Source organism: Lathamus discolor, chromosome 11 (assembly GCF_037157495.1).
Source record: "Lathamus discolor isolate bLatDis1 chromosome 11, bLatDis1.hap1, whole genome shotgun sequence".
In the NCBI taxonomy this organism is placed as follows: Eukaryota; Metazoa; Chordata; class Aves; order Psittaciformes; family Psittacidae; genus Lathamus; species Lathamus discolor.
In genome coordinates, this window is record NC_088894.1 from 109,817 (window position 1) to 136,207 (window position 26,391).

At 45.2% G+C, this 26,391-nt stretch overlaps 2 protein-coding genes across 12 annotated transcripts; both read left to right on the forward strand.

The window, feature by feature from the left end:
• Positions 1 to 20: 20 nt before the first annotated feature.
• ELMO2 (engulfment and cell motility 2) lies at positions 21 to 20,223 on the forward strand. 11 transcript variants are annotated; one of them, XM_065691895.1, is made up of 25 exons: positions 21 to 246; positions 1,420 to 1,467; positions 4,390 to 4,492; positions 5,488 to 5,589; positions 6,094 to 6,211; positions 6,343 to 6,383; positions 6,888 to 6,960; positions 7,279 to 7,329; positions 8,245 to 8,426; positions 9,075 to 9,174; positions 9,377 to 9,528; positions 11,660 to 11,738; positions 12,350 to 12,385; positions 14,873 to 14,923; positions 15,259 to 15,381; positions 16,020 to 16,154; positions 16,595 to 16,699; positions 16,776 to 16,884; positions 17,382 to 17,518; positions 17,791 to 17,954; positions 18,033 to 18,145; positions 18,451 to 18,558; positions 18,894 to 18,976; positions 19,285 to 19,362; positions 19,942 to 20,223. In XM_065691895.1, exons 5-25 carry the CDS (start codon positions 6,134 to 6,136, stop codon positions 20,140 to 20,142), a joined length of 2,199 nt encoding a protein of 732 aa, XP_065547967.1. In that variant the 5' UTR covers positions 21 to 246; positions 1,420 to 1,467; positions 4,390 to 4,492; positions 5,488 to 5,589; positions 6,094 to 6,133; the 3' UTR covers positions 20,143 to 20,223. The 11 variants fall into 11 exon arrangements, with proteins under 11 accessions (XP_065547967.1, XP_065547961.1, XP_065547963.1 ...); XM_065691889.1 differs by having other exon boundaries at positions 6,097 to 6,211; XM_065691892.1 differs by lacking the exon at positions 21 to 246 and adding an exon at positions 466 to 571 and having other exon boundaries at positions 6,097 to 6,211.
• Positions 20,224 to 20,325: 102 nt separating this feature from the next.
• On the forward strand, positions 20,326 to 25,265 carry SLC35C2 (solute carrier family 35 member C2). Its single transcript, XM_065691902.1, is given in 12 exon segments — positions 20,326 to 20,545; positions 20,547 to 20,596; positions 20,599 to 20,640; positions 21,881 to 21,944; positions 22,148 to 22,187; positions 22,189 to 22,221; positions 22,403 to 22,571; positions 22,825 to 22,908; positions 23,242 to 23,289; positions 23,292 to 23,420; positions 24,110 to 24,229; positions 24,376 to 25,265. Coding segments are annotated over 12 exon segments (966 nt in total). The 5' UTR covers positions 20,326 to 20,480; the 3' UTR covers positions 24,498 to 25,265.
• Positions 25,266 to 26,391: the final 1,126 nt, after the last annotated feature.

Below are 26,391 nucleotides of genomic sequence, written 5' to 3' on the forward strand. Positions count from 1 at the left end.
TTGACGTACTTCCGGGGGCGGAGCTGGTCGGAGGGGCCGCCTGCCGGCGGGGCGGGCGGAGGCGGAGCTGCGGCCCTGCGCGCGGCCGCGCCACCACTCCGGTGCTCCCTGCCAGCTCCGGGCGCGGTGGTCGGCGGAGCGGCAGGAACGCTGCGCTGCATGAGCCGGTGGATGCCGGTGGATACCCGGTCCTGGGCAGTCGCAGCCAGTTCCCGAGGCGGGGCACCGTTGGGACGGGGAACTGACGTGAGCTCTCCCGCGGCGGCCCCGAAGGAGCGGCGGGGCGCGGGTGCCCGGGAGGCTCGGTTACCGCGATTCATTCGGGCTGCCGGAGGGGGCAGGACGTCTGGTCGCGGGGCAACCCGCGGCAGCTTCCTCCTGCGTCGCGCTGGGGCGGGGCCTTCCGCCCGTGGTTTCCATGGCAGCTGGCGCGTGACGCGCGTGTTGCGGCCAATCGGTGGCGAGGCGGCTGAGTGGCAGCCTGCGGCACCAGTGGCCAGCGGCGTCTGGGGGGGCGCCGCCGAAGCTGTCGGGCGGCCGGCCGGGCGCGGAGCGGCCGTGGTGGGGCCGGGTGAGCGCAGAGCGGTAGGAGGGGACGGGGAGCCCGGAGCCCGCCGGGGGCTGGGCAGCACACCGCTATCCGCTGTCTAGTGGGTCCAGGCGCCGGTGCTGCTTTCCCGGGCCCATTGCGTCTCCGCGCCCGCGGTCCTTCCTGTGGTGGCCCGTCGTGCCGGGAGGGCCTGGCGTAGGGCCATCTTCCGCGAGGTCGCCTGCCCCGTGTTGCGCCCGTCTTAGCCTCCGCAGTTGCCGCCGTTCTGCGGCTGCTGGAGCCGCGGTGCACTGGGTGTGCGGGGCCCACTGCGGAGACTGGGGAGGGGCCGCGGTCGGGCCGTTCAGGGTGCGGTTCGCGGCTGCTCGGGAGGTGAGCAGGCAGCGCTTCCTCAGGAAAGCAATCGTTTAGCGTTTTAAATTGAGCTTTGGTCTAAGGATGCTTTCAGCTCGCCTCACTGACTAACAGTGAAAGAGCGGTTCTCTCTATTTGCCTGTTGCTCACTTTCTGTCTCTGCCTAGCTGTGGTGGAATGTGCAAGGTGACAATCCAGTATTATAGGCTTAGTGTTTTATAGCCAAAATGCAGCAGCGGAAGGCCTTTGGAGGAACATACATAGGATTCCAGAGATGGAAAATTTGCCTGGTTCTTTTGTTTGTCTAGTAAAGTATGTTTCTCTTTGTTTGCTTTATGAGGTAACATAGAAAGCTGTATGTAATCCTCAGGTTGCACTCTGCGGTCTGCTGCCCTCTGATGCTTCTCAGTCAAGGAAACTGTCTTTGCACACTTATCCAGTTAGTGTCTCTACTACATCTGTTCCAGCTGTTTGGCTTGTGGAGAGCTGATCAGGATGTTTTGTCACATCTACAGGTTTCAGAAGCTGCAGCTATTTGCTTGTTAACTGTGGGATTCTACCAGGTAGCTATTCTTTTTCATGGAATGTTCTTTCATCCTCATTTTCATTCTGTGTGCAGCACACTTTGTTCTCTATCTGTAATGAAAAGAAGATTGAGTCTGTGACTAAGGAAATTTTGTTTTAAGTACTCTAGTTGCCTTAGCTTGCAGCTTCTCAGAAGTCTCTTGAATGGTGTGTTATTAGTGGCTCTGCTGATTTCTCCTTGTCTTGCAGCTTACCCCCACACCACTGCTTTGTTTGAAGGAACTTACTCTGTAGAAGCAGAGTAAATTGATCTTTAATGTATTTCAGCTTGCCTGCTCTTTCCCTGTGAAAATTACTTATGTGCTGTTGTTGAGAAGAATGTGCGGAGCGACCCGTAAGCAAACGATAATCCCGATGATGCAAACTGGCAGCCTATGCTTCTCCCCAAGAACTTTCCAACAGTTATTTTATCAGATACACCACAGGTGCACTGCAAAATATCATTGTAAAATTCAATCTCTGTCACCTCTCTTGTCTGCAGCCATGCAAAAATCTTTTCAAAAACCACTTTTGACAGACAACCTTGTGTTAACATGCTAACTTGAAGTACTCTCTGTATTTGTCCTCTTCTGGAAAGCTGCTTCAAAGGGTTTTTTGATTCAGAGTGTCTGATGAGTAGGTGCTTACTTATGGAAGAAATTTTGGGCAGAAATAGTCTAACTTATCATGATGAGTTACTTTTTGAGTTTGCATGCAGCTGAAAGCGTTTTTTGAGATCTGAAGGTAATGAATCACAGTGTAGTTGGTTTTCAGTGGCAAGTATATGGGGAAGCTGCACGTAGAGTGCATTGCCTCTAGGAGCTGTGGGCTACCCTCTGCAGTACTTTTTTGATGAAACAAGGGACTTTATTTCTGTTTATATGGTGTTTAGGGACGTGGTTTAGTGGTGGACTTGGCAGTGTTAGTTTTTAAAGTTGGACTCGATCTTAAGAGTCTTTTCCAACCTAAATGGTTCTATGATTTCTGAAGAATTTTCCATAGTATCAATGTTTTAATGTGCACTTCTCTTGTGGAGTGATGCATGTTCTTTACAAGGAAGATGACAAGTTAGGTATTTGTAAAAGCTTACATCTATAGTAATCTGGACATCTTTATTTTGGCATGTGAAGTACTTTTCCTTGTAGTCCTCACAGAAAACTTACGTTGCATGTTGCAGTACAAATAAAAAGGCTGTGACCATACTGCTGGAGGCTGAAGGGAAAAGTGGTAATTAGATGCTAATTATGGATATTTTAATGAAGAATTCCAGATTCAGTTGTTTGTACTCAAGCAATCTTTGAGCCTTGTCTCTTCACAGTGCATTTGCTGGCGCACCTCCAGTATAAAGATGGGCTGAGGAAGTTGGGGCTGTTCAGCCTGGAGGAGACAAGGCTGTGTGGAGACCTCATAGCAGCCTTCCAGTATCTGAAGGGGCCTATAAGGATGCTGAGGCAGGACTCTTCATTAGGGACTGTAGTGATAGGACAAGGGGTAACGGGATAAAACTGAAACAGGGGAAGTTTAGATTGGATATAAGGAAGAAATTCTTTACTGTAAGGGTGGTGAGGCACTGGAATGGGTTGCCCACGGAAGCTGTGAATGCTCCATCCCTGGGGGTGTTCAAGGCCAGGTTGGACAGAGTCTTGGGTGGCATGGTTTAGTGTGAAGTGCTAAATGCAGAACAGTGAGTGGAAATCAAATACCACTTGGGAACTGTTTGTCTGTTTCTAGACTACATGTAGAATGTAAACCTGCAGTTCTGGGGTTGTGCAAAGTGGCTACTTTGGGGAGTTTGTACAGAGCCATCCTACTGCTTGTATACTAGCAATTACCGTAGTGACTTAAAGATTTAGAGATAAATTATGCCTCTTTTGAGCTATTGCTGCAAGACATTTGAAAGTCTAAATAATTTTTTATTTCTTTCTTTTGCATGTGTGATTAAAGAAGTGTGGAAAACCAATTCATAGTTTTATTAGGTTCTTCTACCTCTTTGTGAGACAGAAGGATTGGGTGTGTTCCAAATTACTAGGGCAGTGCTACAGAGTACATTGATTCAGCTTTCTTGGTTCCTGTCTGTATGCAGAAGCCTTAGTGCCTTGTGCGGCTTAGGCAGTGAGCTACAGTGCTATTCTGCTCCTGGGTTCCTTACGCTTTATTGCCTGAATTCCTAGATTACTTTGGACAAGAAGATAGTTTGGTTCAGGATAGGTGTAGAAGAAAGGACTAGAGCCCAATTTACTGGTTGTAAAGGGTATGAAAATAGCACCAGCAGCTGTATGTGCCTTCAGGGTTAGAGGCCTCTTGAGGACATACTTTGCTGCAAGTTATGAGGTCTCTCCTAACAAAGAGTAAGTTATATGTTTCTGTATTGCAGTAAGAGAATAGAACATTGGCAATCAAATTTTGTGAAGAAAGGGCATGTTAGCCCATGCTCATGGGATTTGGGGACCATGTTTCCATAGGACAGCATACACTGTGCTGTCTGTGATTTAGCTCTGTTGGCTTTGAAGGCTTCTTTGAAACACTGATTTAATTGACCTCTCATACGAGCAGTCTTCCTTTGTGTAATCTTTGCTTGTCCAAACAGGAGTTTTTACCTGATGGACCCTTTCTGAAGGGCAGGCTTTCCTGTTCATTGTCAAGATGAGAGTGGTAAAATTTTTATCCAGAGTGAATCTTGAGGCAGGATAAGGCTTGGTTTTCTTTCCTGCGGGATTAGGAAGTAAAATATCAGGTGTTGCATGTAAAACTCCCTGACTCTAACTTGCAATTTTGTGTGATAGGAGTCATACAAATGCTTTTGTATTATCACCCCTAAGACCTGCTGAACCTGATTAAGGCACTGAGTCTGTTGCTATTCTGAGGCCAGATCTTCATTGCAAACCTAACTTGACTGGGACTTTTCCGTGTGATGTGCTTAGTCTTACAGTCATTTTATGGGTTTTAAGAAAACAAGCTGCTCTTGGGATTGATGCTAAAAAGGAGAGAAGGCCAGAGGAATACTGACTGTAGCCAGCTCTTGAGGTAAGCTGTGCATTTTCAAAATATCATGGAATTCCTAATCTGGCATGCCAGATATTATCTGAGGGTGGAATGGTAGAGTGGACAAAGTCTGGCTGTTGTAAAGCATGGAGGAGGATGGTGTTGCTGTGCATATGCAATACCAGTCTCACTTCTGAATTGGCTGAAGCCCCAGATGGCTTTGGAGTTCAGGCTTCCTGGATTCCTGCAGGAACTGCAAAGACCATACACATGCTGAGAATAAATTGATCAAGGCAGCTTCAGAAGGGCTTCTCATGATAAACAGTGCTTGGTTTAACAGAGGAATGGCTGATTTTCCTCTGCATCAAGTACCTTCATTGTGAAGTAAGTATGTCTGATCTGGTGGAGACTTGGTAGCTGCAGTGATAACATTGAGCATTTCCAGGAGCTGCTATGAAAGAAATGCTAAACTTGCATCCTGCATCCTCAATTTCAGCAGGCAGGGGCGGTATCTCAGAAGCCTGCACCAGGAGATCATAGTACTGTTAGTCTAGGTGAGGAAGCTGCCTAAACTGGAGTGAGAAGACAGTCACAGGGGTCTGTGACTTTATCAGGGGGTTTATAAAGAGGTCTGTGTATGTACAAGTGCAGGGAAACATCAGTGCACCTGAGTTTCATGTCTTTCCATGCAGCGATACCAGTCTCTATGAGGGAACGAAGTGGCATATGAGCTACATTAATTGAGATTGTCAGTGTATTTCTTGGTCAACATTCTATCCTGACCAGGCATACCCAGCTTTTGTGGTAGACTCAACTAATTTTATAGAAGTTTCATTTTCAAGGACAGTCACGTAGTTCAGTTTCCTGGGCCAGGTATCTCTGCAGCTGCTTGGTCTTTCCTGATCTGTGGGAAGTCCTCAGGGAGGGTGGTCTCTCTCCCATGTGACTTTCTCTTTGGTGCTGTGGGAGAGAGCAGGGCTACTCACTCCAGCCAGGAGAGGATTAAAAAAGAACTGAACAAGTACGTTTCTTTGCAGCCGCTTACTACCAGATGAAGCACAAACCACCATGTCTGACAGCTGTCTGGGACCAAACCCTGAACACAAGCTTATGTTCTAAGGCAGATAAAGGAGTGGAAGGTAGACCTTCAGAGCAAATGCTGAGTTAACTTTTCTTCTGCGATGGATATTCATGTTTTGGATTTATGATGTTATAGGAAGGGACTTGGGATAAAGCTAAGTGCTGCAACTCTGCCTAGGAGCCTCTTTGGGTATCCTGAGTGGATTAAGGTATCTCAGAAATATGGGGCATCAGTAAACACCAGCCCATGGGAGGGAGGCTGCCTGGCCTGCATGTTCCCTCCCTCGCGTACAGACAGTAGCTGAGTCAGAGGAGCTCTTGTTTTACTAGTCCTGTAAACTGACCTGGCAGTACAGAGAGGGGGTAGCAGATAGGGCTTTGCTGATCAGAGCCACTCTCCTTTCTGTGTGAGTACCCCAGCAAGCTCTCAGAAGTATTCCTTAGGTTATAAGGTTGGGTATTCAATTTCACTATGTGCTTTTTTAGTGTGAGGCCTTGATCTCTGGTACAATGCAATGTAACAATTGAGAGTTTTCAGAGCTGCTCACTATCCTTTCTCTTAGCAGGTGTGGGTTGTATGCTGTTGTAAAGGCATCTGGAGCAATGCCACCACCTTCGGACATTGTGAAAGTAGCTGTTGAGTGGCCAGGTGCCAATGCCCAGCTGCTGGAAATAGATCAGGTGAGACCTGGTAACCAGATGGAGGAGAAAATGCCTGAACTGTGATACCGGAATGTGGGAAGTGTAGAAATGGGCAGTATTTCTTTCTACTTGAGAACTAGGCTACTGAGGACTCTCTCTTTCTGTTCTAGAAAAGGCCTCTTGCATCCATCATCAAGGAGGTTTGTGATGGGTGAGTAGTTCTCTGGGAACCCTTTTGGAGAAAGTCTGTCACCCTGACAGATCTTGCTGGTGTAATGCAGAAAGTATCTGTGGCTTGTCTATGTGCCGCTGGCACGATCCATGCTGCACGCTATTGGGTTTGGCTATGGAATGGGCCAGGGTTTAAATCAGGAAGGATCTCCTGGAAAACGAAGGCTTTGCATCTTTATTTCAATTCTGAGTGTGTGCATATGTATGCTGCTCAGGTCAGTGCCTCTGAAGATTGGCCCATCTTGCTGTTTGTGAAGAGCAGGCCTCATCAGCAATTTTACAGACCTTAACTTAGAGCGGGCTGAAGTCCCATTTTCCTCTCAAGAGAAAGTTGCTTTCTCCTCTTTGGGAGACCTAATTTCCCATGCTAAAGCTTTACTCAAAGGTTCTTTTCAGCCCTTCTGGGGTTAAGCTCCTCTTCCTAATTGAGAATAAGAAGAAAGAGGAGGAAGAAGTTTACGTAATCTTCTTCTCCCTCTGCCAGGTGGTCATTGCCAAACCCTGAATACTACACCCTGCGGTATGCTGATGGTCCTCAGCTGTACATCACAGAGCAGGTCAGTGTGAGAGGTAGCAATTTGCTGATGTCCTGGGCAAGAGTGCAGAATGCCTTGGACCAGTGTCATGGAACAATATTGTCACTAATCCTTGAGGGGCAGCATCTCTTCTATCAAAAAAAACCTCTGACTTGAATGGTGTCATTCAACTGAGGAGCCTTGCGCTTCTCCCTCTGCATGCCCATAGATGCAAGGACCCAGTGACTCAATGCCCTCGGTAGGGTTGTGTGGTACAGGAGCCCTTATGTGCACTGTAGATCCAGTTGCATTCCTTTCCCTGCACTTTCCAGTGGTTTGAAGTTTTATGTTTCCTTTCAGACTCGCTGTGACATCAAGAATGGAACTATCCTACAGCTGGCAGTCTCCCCGGTAAATGCTTCCTCGCATCCCTTTTTCTCAGTAGCTATCCTCATATGACAGGCTGTTTCTTACCTCCGCTTTTCTTTCTCCCTACAGTGAGGTGCACACTCTTATTTTCCTTCCTGGTTGTGGTGTGTATCTTTTGTTTGGATACTTTGCCCTTTGACAGGACTTTCTGTAATAAATTCTACCCTTTTATTGCATTTCCTAGACTAGTGTATTACAAAGCACCTGACAAATACGTTCTCTGTATGGATGCAGTCAGTATTATTAGTCAGAAAGTAGTAAATAGTACTGATGATTTAATGCTGAAGTTAAGAGGCAAATTTGATGCAGAGTGGGTTGTTCCTTGTGAATTCCTGCTATTGTGACCTCAACAGCTGTCTTTTGCAGGATTGCTGAAGCTTCCTTTTCACTGAAATTCTTAAACCTTTTTTGTGCAAGTGTCATGGCATATAGCTGAGAGTGAATAGAAAAGGGAGAAGTTATTTGTGCAAGAGGTGGTTGAGAGGATATCATTGACAAAATTTTACAGAATATTGTGTGCATACACCAAATGCACTTGTGCTTCTCTTTGAACGTCTGAGATTTTTTTTTAACACTGTATTTCTTTAATGGTCTCACTCCATGTTTCTATATCCACCTCCATTCACCTCACTGAGAACAAAAGCAAGCATTTACTCTAACATGTAAAAAGCATTTTACTCACCTTCTGCTTGGCTGTAACTGTTGCTGAGTGCAACTTTTTTTAGTCTATCTTAGACTTGCTGACTGCTGTTACTTATCCTGTCATTGCTGGTATTTCTCTTCCCTCGCTGTGCTCCCTCTGCCCATTCATGGATTCCTGATGGAAAGCTGTTGCTGGCAGAGCTCAGTCTGCAGGTGACTAGTCTGTTACTTGGCATGATTCCTCTTTCCTCCCAGTCTAGGGCAGCTCGCCAGCTGATGGACAGGATCCAATCACACAGTATGGAAGCCCGACTGGATGCCATGAAGGAACTGGCTAAACTTTCAGCTGATGTGACCTTTGCCACAGAGTTCATCAACATGGAAGGGATTACAGTACTGACACGACTTGTGGAGAGCGGGACCAAGCTTCTGTCCCAGTAAGTTTCCTGTATTCCAGGATTCTGGAACAGAAACTCAAATAAGTAGCTGTATTACCATGACAATAAACAAACAAACAAAAACCCTGAAAAAAAAGAACCCTCAAACACTGATCTGGAAGTTTCCCCAAGTATATTCATGGCGAACTTTGATGCACTTGGCTTTTCCACTGTAGTTGTTCTGTTTCATTGAAAGCACTTTTAAAGTCATGATAATTTATTGTTGTAACATTTATAGGTCTTCTGTTTCCTCATATATTAGCAACTAACATGTTTTCAGCATGTTTATCAATCTTTCCCTCAGTCTTTTTACCTTTCTGTCCTGTGGTTATGTATTAAATTTTCCGCAGTTCATGCTGTGCTTTCATTTTGTTTCAAGCCAGGTCCCAATGGTTACAGAATGACTTAATTTCTAAAGATTTTTGCATGTTTTATGATATAAACATACTCAAAACATTAAGTATGATACTACAAAAAACATTATCTTCATAAATATGACTACTTTATTTCTTCCCCAGTGCCAAACTGTGGCCTGTTTTATTAGGAGAAGTTGGTAAAATTTTTCTCTTGTCCAGCTTATTCAGCTTGGACAGGCTTTCTGAAACCTTGCTACCAGATCTCTTGTAACCCCATTCTTCATTTTCTCAGTTACAGTGAGATGTTGGCTTTCACCCTGACTGCCTTCTTGGAGCTCATGGACCATGGTATTGTCTCCTGGGACATGGTCTCAATCACCTTCATCAAACAGGTGAGTTAAAGGGGGTAAATGATGCTATTTCTTTTCATGCTTTAATGTAGCTTCCAGGAACTGCAAAATGACTGAGAAGCTGAGTACTCATTGAGAGCACGGTGCACCCAGCTTTCTGAGCTGTGTCTTCCTTGACAGGTCGTTCACATCACAAGGTTTCCTGGACGGGCACCTGTTGATCTGCTGCTTTGTCTGGTTTTAGATTGCAGGGTATGTGAGCCAGCCTATGGTAGATGTCTCCATTCTCCAGCGATCCCTAGCCATTCTCGAAAGTATGGTGCTAAACAGTCAGACTCTGTATCAGAAGATAGCAGAAGAGATCACTGTGGGGCAGCTCATTTCTCATCTGCAAGTGTGAGTGTCCACCCAATAGTGGTGTGATTTAAATCAATTTTGTGAATATCTGTTAATTTGAAAATACATCATTTTGTTTATAACACTTGAAGATGCTATTTTTTAAGTATTACTGATAAGACATCTTGAACTTCAGGATTTCTAATGTATTGAAAAAAGTAAAGTAAGATTCTTATACAGAGTAAGTTTTCGCAGGTTAGGTCATAACACAGGACACAACTTGTGCAATTGTTCAAGCAAAATACCTTTGTTGAAGACATGCGTAAGTGCTTCTAGAACACACTGTTGCTGAAGAAAGTATCTATGCAGGGAATATTGTAGAAAGTAAGGCTGGAGAGTGAGTCAGAAGTTGCTAGTGTGTATTTGGCAAGACTGTCAGGAGTGTACAATCTTTATTAGAGCATAGGTTCTGGGAAAACAAGTCCATGGAAAAATCTGAAAGAGATGAGTTAGAAGAGGAAAAATTAATTGAAGTATTATTTTGCTGTGTCAGAAAGCAAGCAGTGTGGTGAAAATAGCAGCAAACCCTGAAAAGGAGGGTAGAAGAGGTTAAGTGACAGACTTCAGAGACCTACAATGCTTAGAAGCCCAAGTAAAACCTAAGATGATGCATGAACATTTATATGTTTGAAGATTGGCAGCTTGAGCAAACTGAAGAAGATTTGGAAGGAAGCAGTGGAAGAGAGAATATGGTTGTTATCCACATTTATGCCAGGGATAAATGCTAAAGTGAAAATAATAGTATTTAGGCTAAAAGTTGTTTTAGCTTTAGATGTTTTATAAAAGTTTAATTTTATAAATATAAATATTTTCTTAAAAGTTATACATACACACAAATTCACTCAGATTATGCACTGGACTTGTGTTAATCAGAAGGGCTTGAACTTCTGCAGAAGTCTCCCAAGAGTGTATTGGGTCTGGCTGAGATTGAGTGAATTTACCCCATAGCAGCCCTCCTAGTGCTGTGCATTGTACTGATAATTATAAAGGTGCTCGTAACACACCAGTGTTCTGGCTGCTGCCAAGCAGTGCTCCCACAGCATCAAGACTCTCCCACCAGCATTCCCTCCTCAACAGTAGGCTGAGGTTGGGCGAGATCTCGGGAGGGGACAGAGCCAGGACAGCTGACCCAAACTGACCAAGGGGGTACCCCAAACCACATGATGTCTGTTCAGCAATAAAAGCTAAGAGAAGGGGGTAGGGAGGAGGCATTCATTGTTATGTTTGTCTTCTGGAGCAACAATTATGCATACTGAAGCCCTGCTTCCTGGGAAATGGCTGGACATTGCCTGTTAATGGGAAGTAGAGAATAAGTCTTCTGTTTTCGTTTGCTCTGCACGTGGCCTTTGCTTGTGCTTTATTAAACTGCCTTGATCTTAACCCATGAGGGATTTACCATCTTATTTTCTCCCCTGCCTTGTTCTGCTGAGAGGAGTGCTAGAGTGGCTTGGTGGGCACCTGGCATCCAGCTATACTATTACCCTTTGTGAGTAATAGTATAGCTGAAAACAACTGGATTTAATACAGCATCAATATGAGGGTAGAAAACAGTATGATTGACATTTTGAAGGTTTGTTGAAAATATCACAAGTGAAAACACATGCTGGGTGTGATCGAGGAAAGGACTAAGCACCCTTGGCCTGAAGAAGCTCTTCAGTGAAAATAAGAAAAAGATGTGTGAGTTAGGCCAAACTGTTGAGGTTGGAAGGCAATTCCATGAAGAGAGGCATACTTCTCCTTAGTTTACTTTGCATTTGGTGGCTTCCACTGATATAGGAGAGAAAAATTACTTACTCTGTGTATATTTCTAGCTGTATGTATATAACAGGCTGCAGTGTACCTAGGCTTTGCAGAGGTAATTTCAGCATTGGAAAAAACTGATGGTGCTGAAGTCTGAGCTCTGCCCTGTTTTCTGAATAATGGAGCTATCATGTCAGCAATTTCTGTCAGCTTTTGCAGGCTTTATGAAGAGTTGAATGGCATGAAAATAGGTTACCTGAATCTTCCTTGTCTGTTGAAATGCAAGGTAGCTGGAGTAAATGTTCTTACGATGCAGGCAAAGCAGCAAACTTTGCTTGTAATGTTTTATACTGTCTGTTATCTTATGATCTTCCCATTTTTGTTTCTGCAGCTCAAACCAAGAGATTCAGACGTATGCCATTGCCCTGATCAATGCCCTCTTCCTGAAGGCTCCTGAGGACAAGAGACAGGTTTGTTCTTATGTTTTGACTTAAACCTGAATAATGCTTACTTGCCCACTTTTTATGCCTCAGAAATTGTATTCTCTGGGCAAGGCAGACTTCAGACCTTGCCAAGAACTTACGTAGCTGGTTTAGTTTGGCAGCATAGGAGAAAAAGTACCATCCCATTAATAATGTGTTCTGGAGCAGCACGTTTTGTTTAGGAGGTCCTCAGAAAGGAATCTGAAAGGCCTCGAGAGACAGAAAGCCGTCCTCTCTACAGCATCGAAGTTAATTGTGTATAGGAGAGGTGGGGAGTGAGTCCCTGGGGCTGTGTGTACTTCATAAACAAATACCCAATCTCCTCCCCCACCCCCAGGCACGGGACCTGTCTGAAGCCGCAGGGGATATTCCTGCTGACAAATTTGAGAAATGGAACACCTGTCTTGCTCTGAGGAAACCCTGAGATCTTGGCTATGTGCGGGACATGCATATGTCTGTATTGTGTAGCTTTGCTGTGTTAAGCCTTTCTTCTCTAGTGCCCTGTTTGTGCCTTATTTCTGGACTCCCAGCTAAATCCTGTCTGCTTTTCTTTGTGCCCTTTTTTTTTTTTTTTTTTTTTTTTTGCTTTCTGCCAGCAGGACAAGCTGCTTAACCCACTAGACCTGCCCATCACTGTAAGTAACTCAAGCCTGGGGGCTGGTCATGTGAAACTGCAGGCATGTTAGCTTTTCTCCAGTTACACCTCCTTGTATCTCAGACATGATGCATACAGGCTTCAGATAGTGGATGAGCCTAGGGAGAAAGGCAGAAGGACTCCTGGGGATGCACTCATATTGTTAAGGGAAGACAAACAGTAGCAAGTGAAATCTGGAATGACGTATTGTGCACACAAGATAATAAAGATGATCATAAAAGGAAATGGATACAACAAGACTGATCAGGTGAACCAATTGTAAAACTAGAACCAGTTCTTTAGTAGTCTGGGTCTCCTTAAACTTACTACAGCCTGAGTTTATACCACAGATCTTGCTTGCGTTAATGACAGTTTCATACCCAACTGCATCCTTCTAAAAGTAGAGCTGTTTGTCTCTAAAGAGCAGTCACAAAACTTCTGCCTGTGACTTTGTCCTTATGAAACTTGTACTGTAAGAATGTTTTTTGCCCTGTGCTGTCTCCAGAGGAAGAGAGAAGGCTCAGGGTGGTCTTATCAGTATTTATAAACATGTGATGGAAGGGAATAAAGGAGAGGGAGCCTAACTTTTCTCAGTAGTGACTGCTGACAGGACAAGAGGTGCAGCTTAAAACAGGAGTTTCCACATGAACACACACAAACAAAAAAATTAGGGTGGTCAAACACTGGGCTAGGATACCCAGAAAGACTGGAGTGTCTATCAGGAGATACCACAACCTGACTGGGCATGTGCTGTGCAACCTGCTCTGTCTGATATTGCTTGAACCAGGGGACTTGGATTAGATGACCTCAAAACATCTCTTCCAACATAAATGATTCTGTGATGCCATCAAACAGCAAAGTGGGCATTACTGGACTCTCAGCAGAACACAGAACCCTTAGCAGTGGCTGGGCTTTGTGTGTGCTCATGCTTCTTACTATGCTGCTTAGAATTGTCTTTGTCCTTACCACTCTTTATCTGCTTCAACCGCCTGTTACTTCATCCCATGTACAAACTAATTCCTTCAGAGTAAGGCTTACTTGTGTTGCATGCATGAACAAATCTTAAGAGCAGGCCTTGCTCTATTCTCAGTACTACATCTCTTGAATCACAGTAAAAAATGATGAGTCAGAGGGCAGTTGTGTTATCTGTGAAACCACTTCCTACTCCATCTACATGCTTCTTAGATATCTTCCACTCAAGCACTTACTCATTTTGGTTGTAATATGAGTTCTGCTGAACTTGCAGCTATTATGGCTTGGCTATCAGCCATCATATCGCTTTCTTGTTTTAGGAGGTTTCTGTCTGGAGTAAAAGTGGTAACAGGAACTTGGAATGAAGTTAATACATTTTACCAGACTCCTTATAAAGCCTGTCAAGAACAGGGCTGATATGAGCAGTTGGAACAGTCTTGGATTGCTCAGAATGTACAGCTGCTTGAGTGCCATTGTCTGCACATCTGTTTCCAGTTCTCAGTCTGCAGTGCATAGGAATGTGAAGACCTCTCTGACAGTTCTTTTGGACTTCTTCCGGATGATATATTGCCAAGCATATTTTTCTTACCCAAAAGTTTTGCTTATAACAGCAAACTTCTGATAATATTCCATCTTGTCATTAGCACTTGTGCCGCTAATTGTGCTGCCCCCTAAGTAGGTCTGGTGAGATCACTGGTGTTTTAAGAAGTGCATCTTCACAATTTACAAGGAAAGCTCAGGTTAGGTTTTTGCAGGTGCTTGTGTAATTGGTCCCAGAACTGAAGAATTGCAGTAGATGCTTGCAGTAGATATTTACGTTTGCTGTTTGTCATCATGACCTGGTGGTTGGGAAACCCTCTGTCGTGGTTTAAACCACGACACCCTCTAATCTGGGGAAGGAAGCCATGTATTAAACAGGGAGACTGGAAGCTTCCCTTTAAGCATGAAAATTCTTTACCCTTAATTTTTGTAACTGAAATGCTTCTGCAAATTGTCCTTAAACTGATTTCTAGCTACCTCTTTAGGAACTGAGACAAAGGAAGTGTGAATTTCAGAGGGAGAGTTTTTGAGAGGGAGGCGGCACAGGCCTTTCTATCTGGGTGTATACATACATATCAAAAATTTTGACATGCTAATTGAAGGAACCTCTTACAGATGACAGATTCTTCTCGGCAACACGCAGTATGCTCCCTGCTGCCATATCTCCTGATATTGAAGTATCATTAGATACTTCAATAGTTCTTTGACTATGCTAGTGCCTTTTTCTCCATTGACAGTGTTTTGTAGGGGAGCCATCCAGGAGTTGTGCCATGGTAAAGATGACACTTGCATCGCAACTTGATGCTTGCTTTGTGGTGAGGTGCCATGCTAAATTGACAGTCTGTAGTAAAAGCACTTTCTTGTGTGCCAGTGTTATCTCCAGTTCATAGGCCAATTCATTCTTTCCCTCCTTTCTGCAGAATGTGGGCTTTTTGTTTATGCTTCACTCATGTTACTTCATCTCTAAATTCCACAGGAAATGGCTAATGCATTTGCGCAGAAGCACCTGAGGTCTATAATCCTGAATGTAAGTATGTCTGGAATGACAAAGCACTTCCTAACATTCTCTCTATTGAGAGGTTTCACTTGTTCAGAGTGTAAATTATGCTGCCCTCAGGGCACTTCCAGAAAAGTGATTCTTTCTAACGTGAAATTTGAGCCACTCGTTCAAAAGGAGTTATCAGGATGCTTCTTTCTGCTGTTATAGAGCATTATCATTATGCTTCTGATTGGAATATGGGTGTTAAAAAGTAGCTGAGTCTTCATATACATAGATATATGTGCATCATGGCATATACTACAGCTAATAGTTCAGGTTTTATTTGTATTCTCTTAATTTCTACCCTATCCTTTATTTTGCAGCATGTGATCAGAGGAAACCGTCCAATTAAAACAGAAATGGCACATCAGCTGTATGTGCTGCAGGTTCTCACCTTTAATCTCCTGGAAGAGAGAATGATGACCAAGATGGATCCCAATGACCAGGTCACTGTTAAAGCTGAGTACGATCTGATAGAATAGGAGAAACAAGAGGCCTTATTCCTGAGCTCCTTGGCTCCATTGGGTTTGAAGTGGATGGTGCATAGTTTCCAAACCACCTCTCGCATTGTAGTCCTTGAGATTAGGGTATTTAATGACTATCCTGCTGTATGCTAAGGGACTTTGAGAGATGTAGGCAGTCACTGGAAGCCTCGTGTTGGTTGCTTGACCAGCGTGATGCCAGTTGTCAAACTAATTACTCCACCTTTATGGGGGGCACATAATTTTATCCATTCCCTTGCTGTGTACAAGGAAGGTGGGCATTTTTAAGGTGTCTCTTACTCAGTTCTTAGATGCATTGTAGTCCTGAGTGTCATATGCCTTAGCATTATCTGAACGCCTAAAAATGCTTTTAACTAAACTTGTGGCAGTTAAAGGAAAATGCAAATATTTTGCATTACCAGTATACTGAGACTTGCCATTTTGAAATGGATTGCCTCTTGTTATGTAGTGTTAATGGCCTTTGGCATCTCTCTGTAATCATTGTCTGAGCTCTGGATGGGGGGAAGACTACTGTGCATTATGTGAAAATACTGCTGTAATGATTGACTATGTTACTGTTTCCCTGCCTTCTCCTCCTTCAGGCACAGAGAGACATCATTTTTGAGTTGAGAAGAATTGCGTTTGATGCAGAGACTGATGGCAACACCATTCCTGGCAGTGGAACAGAAAAACGCAAAGCCATGTACACCAAGGACTACAAGATGCTGGGATTCACTGTACGCATTTAGAGAGAGTGCTAACTGTAAAGCATATGAATACAGTCTAAGTGATCTCTGTCAGAGTTGTGGGGAAATAAGGAACAGATATAGAAGTTTGCTTCACCATACTTCTGTATCTGAGTTTTAGAAATTCAGCTACACTCAGGCTCCCAGGGAAGATCATTATGAAGTTGCTGACTGGTTAAATGCCAGGGCTCATGAAGCACATTCTCTGGAAGTATTTACTTGCCATACACACCTATTCTATGAAGAACTGGAATCAGCCTCTCTTCTAGAAAGTTCGGATAATGTTGTCAGCAGGTATCCAAGATTACCTCTTGGATATATGTGAGGAAATGTTTGATGGACTGGCAATTGTAAAATTAATTCAGAAAAGGTTCTCATACAATTTATTCAAGCTAATTTTTTGGGTTCTTTCTATACACTTTTTTTCACAGAATCACATCAATCCAGCTATGGACTTTACTCAGACTCCTCCAGGGATGCTGGCATTGGACAACATGCTCTACCTGGCCAAATTTCATCAGGACACCTACATCAGGGTAGGTGAAGCTGCTGTTTTCTGCAGATAGCAACACCTCAGCAGCTCTTCTTAGTGTGTGTTTTATCCTCTTTTAGATTGTGCTGGAGAATAGCAGTCGAGAAGATAAGCATGAATGTCCCTTTGGGCGCAGTGCCATTGAGCTTACCAGGATGCTTTGTGAGATCTTGCAAGTTGGGGAACTCCGTAAGTACCATTTATTACCTTGTCTTTCCAAGTTGCTGAGCTTATGCTTCTGGAAGTAAGTTACAGGCTGACCAATATTCACAAGCATTTGCACCTCAGTCTCGCTTTTGCTGTGTAAGGGCAAAAGAAGCTTGGAGGTGCGATGTCAGTGTCCCAGTGATAATACCAGTATCAAGGTACAGTAAGACATTCTGTCGTGTGCACTCAGGAAAAGAAATCCTGCTGGAGAAAAGTCAGAAACAACTGCAAGTAGTCATCTGGGGAGATGAGTATGAAAAGGGCACATGAGACAGAGGCTTGCATGGTGAAGCATGGGGATAGTTGTCATTCCCAATATAGAATGCCTATGGGGAGCTGAAGCATTGAACTGTCTTAATCCCTTTGAGTTAGTACTGTTGTACACCATCAGGATTCTGTCACTGTAGTGGACTTCAGTTACTTTTAGTAGCTCTTGTGCAACATGCTCACATGGTTGTGGTTTCTGTTTCTTCCTGAAGCCAATGAAGGCCGGAATGACTATCATCCCATGTTTTTCACCCATGACCGTGCATTTGAGGAGCTGTTTGCCATCTGCATCCAGCTGTTGAACAAGACCTGGAAAGAAATGAGGGCGACAGCAGAAGATTTTAATAAGGTCAGAGTGGAGGAGAAGTATTTTTGTAGAGTCTTCTGCAGAACAGCACATGTTTGCTCAGCCTATACACTTGATTAAAGAGTAGGGTACAGAAGGTATGACAGGGCATTGATGTGGGCTGTAAGGGAGAATAGTCCAATTTTTATTTGGTATGACTTGAGTTCAGTTGTTCCATGTGAGTTCTTTGCTGCCACTGAGCTGTGCCCCTGGTCCTCTGCTGCCATTAAGCAGCAAGAATGCGACTTGCTTTTCTTCCTGCCCAACCTCTTTAGGTTATGCAGGTTGTGAGGGAACAGATCACACGGGCTCTCCCCTCTAAACCAAACTCTTTGGACCAGTTCAAGAGCAAACTGCGCAGTCTGAGCTATTCTGAGATTCTCCGCCTACGCCAGTCTGAGAGAATGAGCCAAGATGACTTCCAGTCACCGCCTATTGTGTAAGTGCGTAACAGAAAAGGTTGCCTTCTATGCTTGCTGTTACCTCCATTTTCTGAGTACTCTTCCATATTTGCCAGGGAGCTGAGGGAGAAAATCCAACCTGAGATCTTGGAGCTGATAAAGCAACAGCGCCTGAACAGGCTTTGTGAGGGAAGTAGCTTTCGCAAAATTGGAAATCGCAGAAGACAAGGTAAGGTGACAGCATCTACTGCATTCTTTTCATGTGAAGAACTCTAGGCAAACAAGATCTAATGAATTAATCTGGTGTGTTGCCAGAAAGAAAAGCTGCTTACTCGGGCTTTCTCTACCAGCCAGTAGTCTGGTATGGAACAGATGTGCATTTCTAAGAACACAGCCATCCTCGCATGAACAGGAAGCAGTACTGAGGAGCTGGGAAGGGGGTAGAGGAATTAGGTGGGGTAACTGCAATGTAGGGGGTATAAGACCTTATGTTAATGAACTTGCTTAGCTTACTCTACTTGATGTGTATTCCAGAAAGATTCTGGTATTGTCGCCTGGCTCTGAATCACAAGGTGCTACATTATGGAGATCTGGAAGATAATGCCCAGGGGGAAGTGACCTTTGAATCTCTACAGGAAAAAAGTAAGTTCTGGTTACTGCTTTGAGCACACTGTGCAGTGTTCTGTGTATTGCCATCTAGAGGCTGTTATGAAGTACCCTCCTAGAGATGAGAGAAAAGGAGCTGTGGATGAAGCCCTGACAAAGACAAGATAAACTTATGGTTCTCGCAGAGATCCTTTGAATCTCAAAATTGCTTTCTGTTTCTTGTACAGCCAACTGTAGGGATGTGTTACTGGTAATGTGTTTTGGAAAACTGCAGTAATGAGCTGCAAAACCAGGAACAATGCTCAGTTGCAAAGACAAAACAAAGTCCTGGTTAGGTTTTCTTGTTTGTGAGTTTTACTTTTTACTGTTAGTTCCAGTTGCAGATATCAAAGCCATTGTCACGGGGAAGGATTGTCCACACATGAAGGAGAAAAGTGCATTGAAACAGAACAAGGTAAGTGCTCCCTTTTTGCCTGTAATTAACATCTTATGCTGTAGAGTTGAAGACTGTGACAGCAAGCAACAGGAGCAGATGGTCTTCCACACTGCAGGTATTTTGTTTACAAACCCCATCTCATATCTGGGTCTTCTCCTAGTACTTGTTTGTGATTGCTATAGGCTCTTTGAAGCTGCTCAGAATACTGATTCAGGAAAGTGCACTGAGCTGCAGCAAGGCAACTTCTCTGGTTGGGTTAGCAGGCAGAAAGTGCTGTGATGTTTTGTTTTGTTTAGTCCATGAGTGAAAGATTCTTTTCCATTTAGGAAGTGTTAGAATTGGCCTTCTCCATATTGTATGATCCTGATGAGACCTTGAACTTCATTGCACCTAATAAATATGAGGTAAGAAACATAACGTGTAAACAGTAGACTATAAAGCAATTAACTTCAGAGATGAAGAAGGATCAGTTGCTTCTCATAAAAGCCTTGAGCAGGATGTCTCCCACTAGCTTCACTCCTAGAAAATGTTGCTGATGCTCAGCATGAATCTTTTTTAGTTGGTTTTTTTTTTTTTTGGTTGTTTTTAATACAAGAAATTCCTACACTCATTTCCCATAGTCTGGGCTGCTGCTTTCTTTCTTCCTATGCAGTCAGTTGTTCCCTTTTCACTATTCTGTAAGATACTGGTGCCTAAAATAGCTTTGCTTTTTCTGTTGTTATGCTACAATAAAAACTCAGCCCTCTCCTGGAGTCATGAGGTCAAGCTTACCTCTAGACTTCCACCTTCCATTGGAAATAAATGGGGGCACTGTTTTGGGATGGCTTTTCTCCCCCTGCCCCCCCCCCTTCCTCCCCAGATGGTTAACTCCCATGTTTGCTGTTTTGGAGCTGTATTAGGAGTATCTCTAATTGTTGTATGGATGGAAAGATTCAACATATCCTTTATGCCTGGAGTTGTGAGTTATCCTTTTTTCCCCATAGTACTGTATCTGGATTGATGGGCTCAATGCTCTCTTGGGCAAGGACATGTCTAGCGAGCTGACTAAAAGTGACCTGGACACGTTGCTGAGCATGGAAATGAAGCTAAGGCTCCTGGACTTGGAGAATATCCAGATACCCGAGGCGCCGCCACCCATCCCCAAGGAGCCGAGCAGCTACGACTTCGTGTACCACTACGGCTGAGGGCGCGGGGGCGCGCGGGGGCGTAGGGGCCGCGCGTTCCCTTTTGTATTTCACAATAACAACCGGTAGCGTCGCTCCCGCCGCCTCCGCCTCGTTCCGCGCTCGATCCGCCCCCCGCGTACCCTCCTTCCGCCCGGCCCCGCCCCGCGCACCCTCCTTTCCCCGCAGGCAGCCCCCGGCCCGGGCGGGCAGTCGCGGCGCATGGCGGCGGGCGGTGCCCGTGGAGCCGCTGCGCTACGGCGTCTCCATCGGCGTCACTTTCCGCAGCAAGTGGCCCGTGAAGGCGTGGGGCAGCTCGGCGCGGGGCGGTGGCATGCAGGCGGCGGCAGTGCCCGCGCATGTCGGCCCCGCAGAGCTTTCCTTCCCCGCTGCTTGCGACGCTGCTGCGCCTCCTCCTCACCTTCGGTCTCGGCGCTCGCCCGCGCCCCGGCGCGCTGCCGCTCGGGCCGGCGGCCGCGGTCTCCTGGGCCGCCTGCCTCGGCCGGGCGGCCCCCGCAGGTACAGCCGGCGCGGGAGGGCCTGGGGCCTGGGCAGGGGAGCGAGAGCTCGCGGCGCGCTCTCGGGCCTCTTTCGAGGAGCGTTTGCTGCGGCTTTCGGGCCGCGTCCCTCCGTGATCTTCAGCAGGCGGGCGCCTGCCGCGCCGCGGGGGCGAGCGTGAGCCGGGCGGAGCGGCGCGTCCGTGCGCTTCTCGTGCGGGGAAGGTGGAGGCGTTGCTTAAAGCTTTAGCTTCAGACGCGCTGTCGCCATCGGGCCTAACAAAAACTGGTTAGAACGTGGAGAGGCGTCACTAAATGTGTGTTTCTGAAGGAGCCACTGGCACATGAGAACAAACAATGAGAACCTTGTACAATATCTCTGGCAATTGTCTGCAAGTTATTTTTTCCTCCTTAACATGGTATCAAGCCATGCATTTGTTATTTCAGGAGCTTTCTCTGGTTGGAACTTAGTCTTCATGATGCAGAAGTTCATCATACGTGACACACAGAACTGCTGTAGCTGAGGCTGAGGAGTGAAGCTCCTCAGAACACACAGCTTAGCTACTTCATCAGTGCTTTGGCTGTGTACGACGTTGGTTCAGTTGCTGTCATACTGCCTCGCACAGAACAGTCTGTATCTAAGATCTTGGGGAGGGTTTGCAATACCTTAGGTATCATGCCCCATGATTTTCTGAGAACTGCCAGAGCTGTAGCAGTGCTGCTTCTCAGTGTAGCACCCTGTGATCAGTAAAGCTGTTTCTTGTGGTAGGAAGCTTTTGTACCAGGGAGAATACACTGTAACAAGAGCGGCGTGTGATGCTGAGGACTGTTGCCAGACTTGCTTCTTTAGCCTCTTTGCAGTAGCCCCTGGTACTCACTAGTTCTCATGCTGGGATACGTTCAGAGCAGACTGTGGAAATCCACGATGGTTTTCCCTCGCAGGGAGGGCAGATGTTACTTCTGTGCTTCTGCACGGTTTGTTCAGAGAGTGCAGTGCTGAGCCCAGCTCAAATTATAGGGAAGAGGATGGTAGTGTAAAGAACTGAAGATCTCTGAGCTATGTTGGTACTGAAGAGTAAACTTGAGGAAGATGTTTTGGGTTTTTCCCCCAAGTCAGTTCTCTATGTTTCTGGTCAAGTAGCAGGGATTTGGTTGGTTGAACGGGTTTGGTTTTTTATTTGGGATTGTTTTGTTTTGGTTTTGTGGGTTTAATGCAGCAGAAGGCAGTTAACTTAAGGCTTTTTTTTTCTTTGATTCCTTAGCTCTGTCAATTTCCTTGGATATTGGGCTGAGTAACTGGAGCTCCCTATACATCACTGTCTCCCTGTGAGTACAAACAGCATCATCTGATGAGCTTTAGAAGGGGTCAGTTCCTTCAGATGAGTGTCTGGCTCAGTGGGGTCGGCATGCAGGGACAGTGATAGCTTGTTGGTAGCAATGTAGAAGTGGGTGATCTGGTTCCTAATAGTACTTTCCTGGGAAGGACTACACTGGAGGAAACTGATAGTGTATTTTGCTCCTTACACATCCTACACGATGACCAAATCCTCTGCCATTCTCTTCATCCTGTTTTTTTTCACTGCTCTTCAAGCTGGAGGAAGTGGTAAGGGTCCCACATAGTGCCTTAGGGAGGAAGAAAGTCAGGCCTAGCAAAATAGGCAGTACATGTACAAGCAACATATAAGTAGAGGAAGAGTGCAGCTTTGTGGATGAATCTGAAAGAAAGTAGCTGTCTCTGTTCAGCTCCAGGAGTCTTTAGTGACTTTGTGTTTGCTCTCATCCAGAGGGTAGCATTGCTGCTGGTGGTTCTACTTATCGCTTGGGGGCTCTTCATGTACACCTACAAGTCCACAAAGTTCAACACATTGGGGTTTGTGGTGGTGCCATGTGCCTCTTTCATTGGGGGTATTTGCTGGACTCTCATGCAGATACTTATGCAAAAGGCTGAGTTGGGTATGTGGGGTGTTAGGAAGTGTGGGGTGGTGCTGGTAATGGGGAGGGGATTAAGGAGATGGTAGCCCTTGCTGCAGAAACAAAGCATCTTGTGTAAGGGGCAAGGATTATCTGTTGATGGGTAATGAAAATGGCTTGGCATCTGTGGCAGCACAGGCGTGGGCATTACAAAGTACTGGGGATGGCACTAATAAAGGCTCTAGGCACTGTGTTATAGCCTGGCTTGTTGCTACCTGGTCTGTTATTCTTTCAGGGCTCCAGAACCCCATTGATACCATGTTTCAGCTGTAGCCCCTCATGTTCCTGGGGCTCTTCCCACTATTTGTGGTGTCTGAGGGTATGTGAGTTAACGGGAGAAAGCAGGGATAGCTTTGTAGAGTGGCTGGGGAGATTGCTTAGCAGTTCTTTGTTTAAGATGATTGATTTAGATAAGTGAACAGCTATGAACTTTACAAAGCCATTTGAGACCTGAAATCATAAGGACCTAGATATGCCTTATGCTGGCAGAACATTAAAGAGTACATAGGAATGGTAGCCTGCCACACTTGTGGAAGGTTGTGAAGAACTGGCTCCATGTTATCATTGGAATGTGAACAGCTCACCCCTGTCTTGTTGTGAGGAGTCCTGGGAGTTGGGAAACATATGCTGCGACTCACTCTCTTGTTCCTAGGCCTGCCTTTGTCCATATTGGAGAAGCTGTTCTGTTTCCATGAAGCAGGAAAATGCTGGTAGGGAAGCTGTTCTTGTGTGGAATTCTTGCCTTTGGTCTAGGTTTTTCTGAGTTCCTCTTGGTTTCCAGAACATCTAGTCTCACACTTTCCATTGCTGGTGTTTTTAAGGTAAGGCATGGTTCCTGTGCTAATACTAGAAGGCAAGAACCCAGTTGTCCCTAATGGCCCTCACATGGTGGGAACTTCCTTGGAGCCTTAGAAATAATCTGTTATTTTTGCTCTCCTTGCACAGGAGCTTGATGCTTTGCCTTGCAGTCTCTGCAGTGAAGTCCCTTGGTCCCTGATAGCAAGGGTTAGAGACTGGTGGCTATTCTATAAAAAATATCATGAAGGTCCAAAGTTTGGTGGTATCTGGGATAGACTAAAACACATGAGCCTCATGAGCAATGGATGGGGAGGGAGAAGGGGTAAGAAAATCTCTTGCATCAGATCTGGATATGAACAAGCCACTGGTTTTAGCTATGTCTTTAATTTAGTTTGGCACATCCTCCTGTCCTCTGAGGAATCCACATACATACTTTTGAGTTAAATAGTAACTTGTGAAATTTGTCTGATCTGGAAGTCACAGGATTCCCATGTAGCCAAGTTGTGCGGTCAGAGGACTGAAAATCCCACATCCCAGTTTAACAGGTAGTTCTGTTTCTAGAAACTGTTTTTAGAACTCTCTGCACATGGAAGAATGTGCTGATGGAAATTAGCAGCCTGACATCGTGATCTAGGCTTGAGCTTTAAAACATCTCGTGCATATCTCCTCAGGTCCTGCCCGACCACTTATCATGTTTTTTTGTTTCCACAGGAAATCTGCAGTTTTGTTCCTTGCCACACATTTGCTGGGAGACCGCCTCAGTCTCTTGAACTGGCTGGGCTTTGCTGTCTGTCTGTCAGGAATCTGCCTTCATGTCATTCTCAAAGCCATGAATTCTAAAGGTAATTCTGTTTTAAATCCCATCCTATTTTTCTTTAGGCAGTCTGGCAGCTTCAGTAGGAGCTGTATCTAGTTCCAGCTCCTTGACAGCGCCAGGTTTGATGTGTCCTCTGTTGAGTTTATCACTAAATGGGCTGTCTGCATGCAGGTGAAAAATCACTGAAGCTACACAAAGAGGCCAGCTCTGACCCTGACCTGGAGCTGCTGCTGCACCCCAGTGAACATGGTGAGGAGGAGGAAGAGGATCTTGAAACCCCACAGCAACACTGACTGAACATGAAGCACAAAGCCTTCTGCTCTGTTCTTACCAAACCTGATTGACAGCAGCCTGGGAGGAAGGTACAAGAGTCTCTGCCTGTGACCACCCAAAAGAGCCAGGGCCTGATAAGATTGTCCTGCTGCTCTGCTACAGTGTGGATCTGTAGATGCTGCACAAGAAACAGGCAAAATCCCTTTCACAGAGAGCGAACTTGGAAGACAAGTCCTGGTTCAGTGGAAGTAGAACAATGCAGTGAGACTGGGAAAAAGCTATAGGAAGCTTATTGGGGAATCCCTGAAGGCTGTATATTGAGAGCATAGATAATGAGCTGTAGAACTAGCATGGACATGTCTGGACTGCAGGCTGAGTGGTTCAGGATGATTTGAGTGTTGCTTGAGCTTTGGCTTCAAAAGAGAAACCATTCCATACTTTATGGTTCTGCTAAGTAGGACCTTCCATCTTGGTGGGAGCAGATGACTACACATAAATCTGTAGACTTGTCCTAGTGAGAAGGAGCCTTTGTGCCTGGTGACTTCCATGTTCTGTATGCACAGTATGGAGAGAATTAAATGCTGGTGTTTGGGACCAGTTGAACATAGCCAAATGATGTTGTTTGGAGGAAGGACAGAGATGTGTGAGCACTTACGGCCCCACAGGCTAAGGAGAGGTAGAACAGTATCGCAGGAGATCTAGTTTAAGCAATAAGCTTGTCTGAAATTATGTAGGTGCTTGAGTGGGGGGGATATTCTTTTTTTAAATAAACTGTTTTCCTAATTCTCCTTTGTCTACATGTTATGCACATATGCTTCAGCAGCAGAGGTCATTTGTCTTCTAAACTGCTTTTCTTTTAGACCCACACTGACCTTGCATGCCCAATTATTTTTGAGGCCTGGCATGCAAAACACTTGCCCATGAACAGGATTTTTTTATCTCTAGGACTAGGGGCATCTTTCTAGAGCCGTCATATTTGTGCAGGCCAAGAGAGCTTTCTGCCATCACGCATGAACAAGATGCTGGATCCTAAGAAGACTTCTAGTGTTGTGGGGTTTTGTAGAAATCTTACCTCTTTGCCCCATTGGATTGGAGCAGTTAGTGCTGCAGCCTTGTCCAGGAAAGGGAAGTGAAGCAGGATTTAAGATGTCTTTTTCTTTCCTGCTAAACCACAAGTGCTGTTGGGCAGGTGGCCTTATTTATTTATTTATTTTTATTGTTTTTTCAATGCCTCCTCTTGACAGTTTTGTTTGATGCTAGCTTTTGGAGGTTTTGCAGTGAAACTACCTTGGGAGAGCTTCCCAAAGGCACAACAGTGCAGTTTTCCTCCTGAGTGGAGCTTGATACTAAAGTGAACTCCTTGTACTCTGTGAATCTGAACCATTTTGACGTGACTGTTACTCTGTTGATCTTGCATTGTAGTTTTCAGATATGTAGTCTTTCTTGGTGTCTTTGATCAAGAGCATGTCCTGCAAAAAACTCATTCTGAAGAAGAAAACTTGTTAATAACGATAATTTTTAATGCTGTTCTGACACTGGTAACTTCCTTCAGAGCAGACAGCAGGTGGTGCAGCTACCTCACATAAAGCTAGTGAACCAAACGTTCAGGCCAGGGTGGCATCTTGTGCACCAAGTAGGATGCCTGGAGCTAAGAATAGTTTGGTCTGTCCCTAGCTGGATTTTCCAATAGCTGGGACTTGTGATGATTCGAGTTGGATTCACCCTGTTTGCTGTCGTGCACTCGCAGCCATGTGTGCAGGGTTAGCTGTAGATCTATAAATTAAGAATGGAAATGCATCTCCTTCGCTGGAGTTTCAGAGTTCCAGCATAGACATTTCCACTTAAAAGCAGTTTAGTGTTGGGTATGAATGTCATTGCTGCAGGTGCCTGACCGGGATTACCAAACAATAAGCA

What these genes read in the sequence shown, in the direction of transcription:
- ELMO2 (XM_065691895.1), top strand. Translation starts at nt 6,134, where the DNA reads ATGCCACCACCTTCGGACATTGTGAAAGTAGCTGTTGAGTGGCCAGGT. An exon ending in AGCTGCTGGAAATAGATCAG is followed by an intron (nt 6,212 to 6,342) that starts GTGAGACCTGGT and finishes TTTCTGTTCTAG; the next exon opens with AAAAGGCCTCTTGCATCCAT. An exon ending in CTCCTGAGGACAAGAGACAG is followed by an intron (nt 11,739 to 12,349) that starts GTTTGTTCTTAT and finishes TTCTGCCAGCAG; the next exon opens with GACAAGCTGCTTAACCCACT.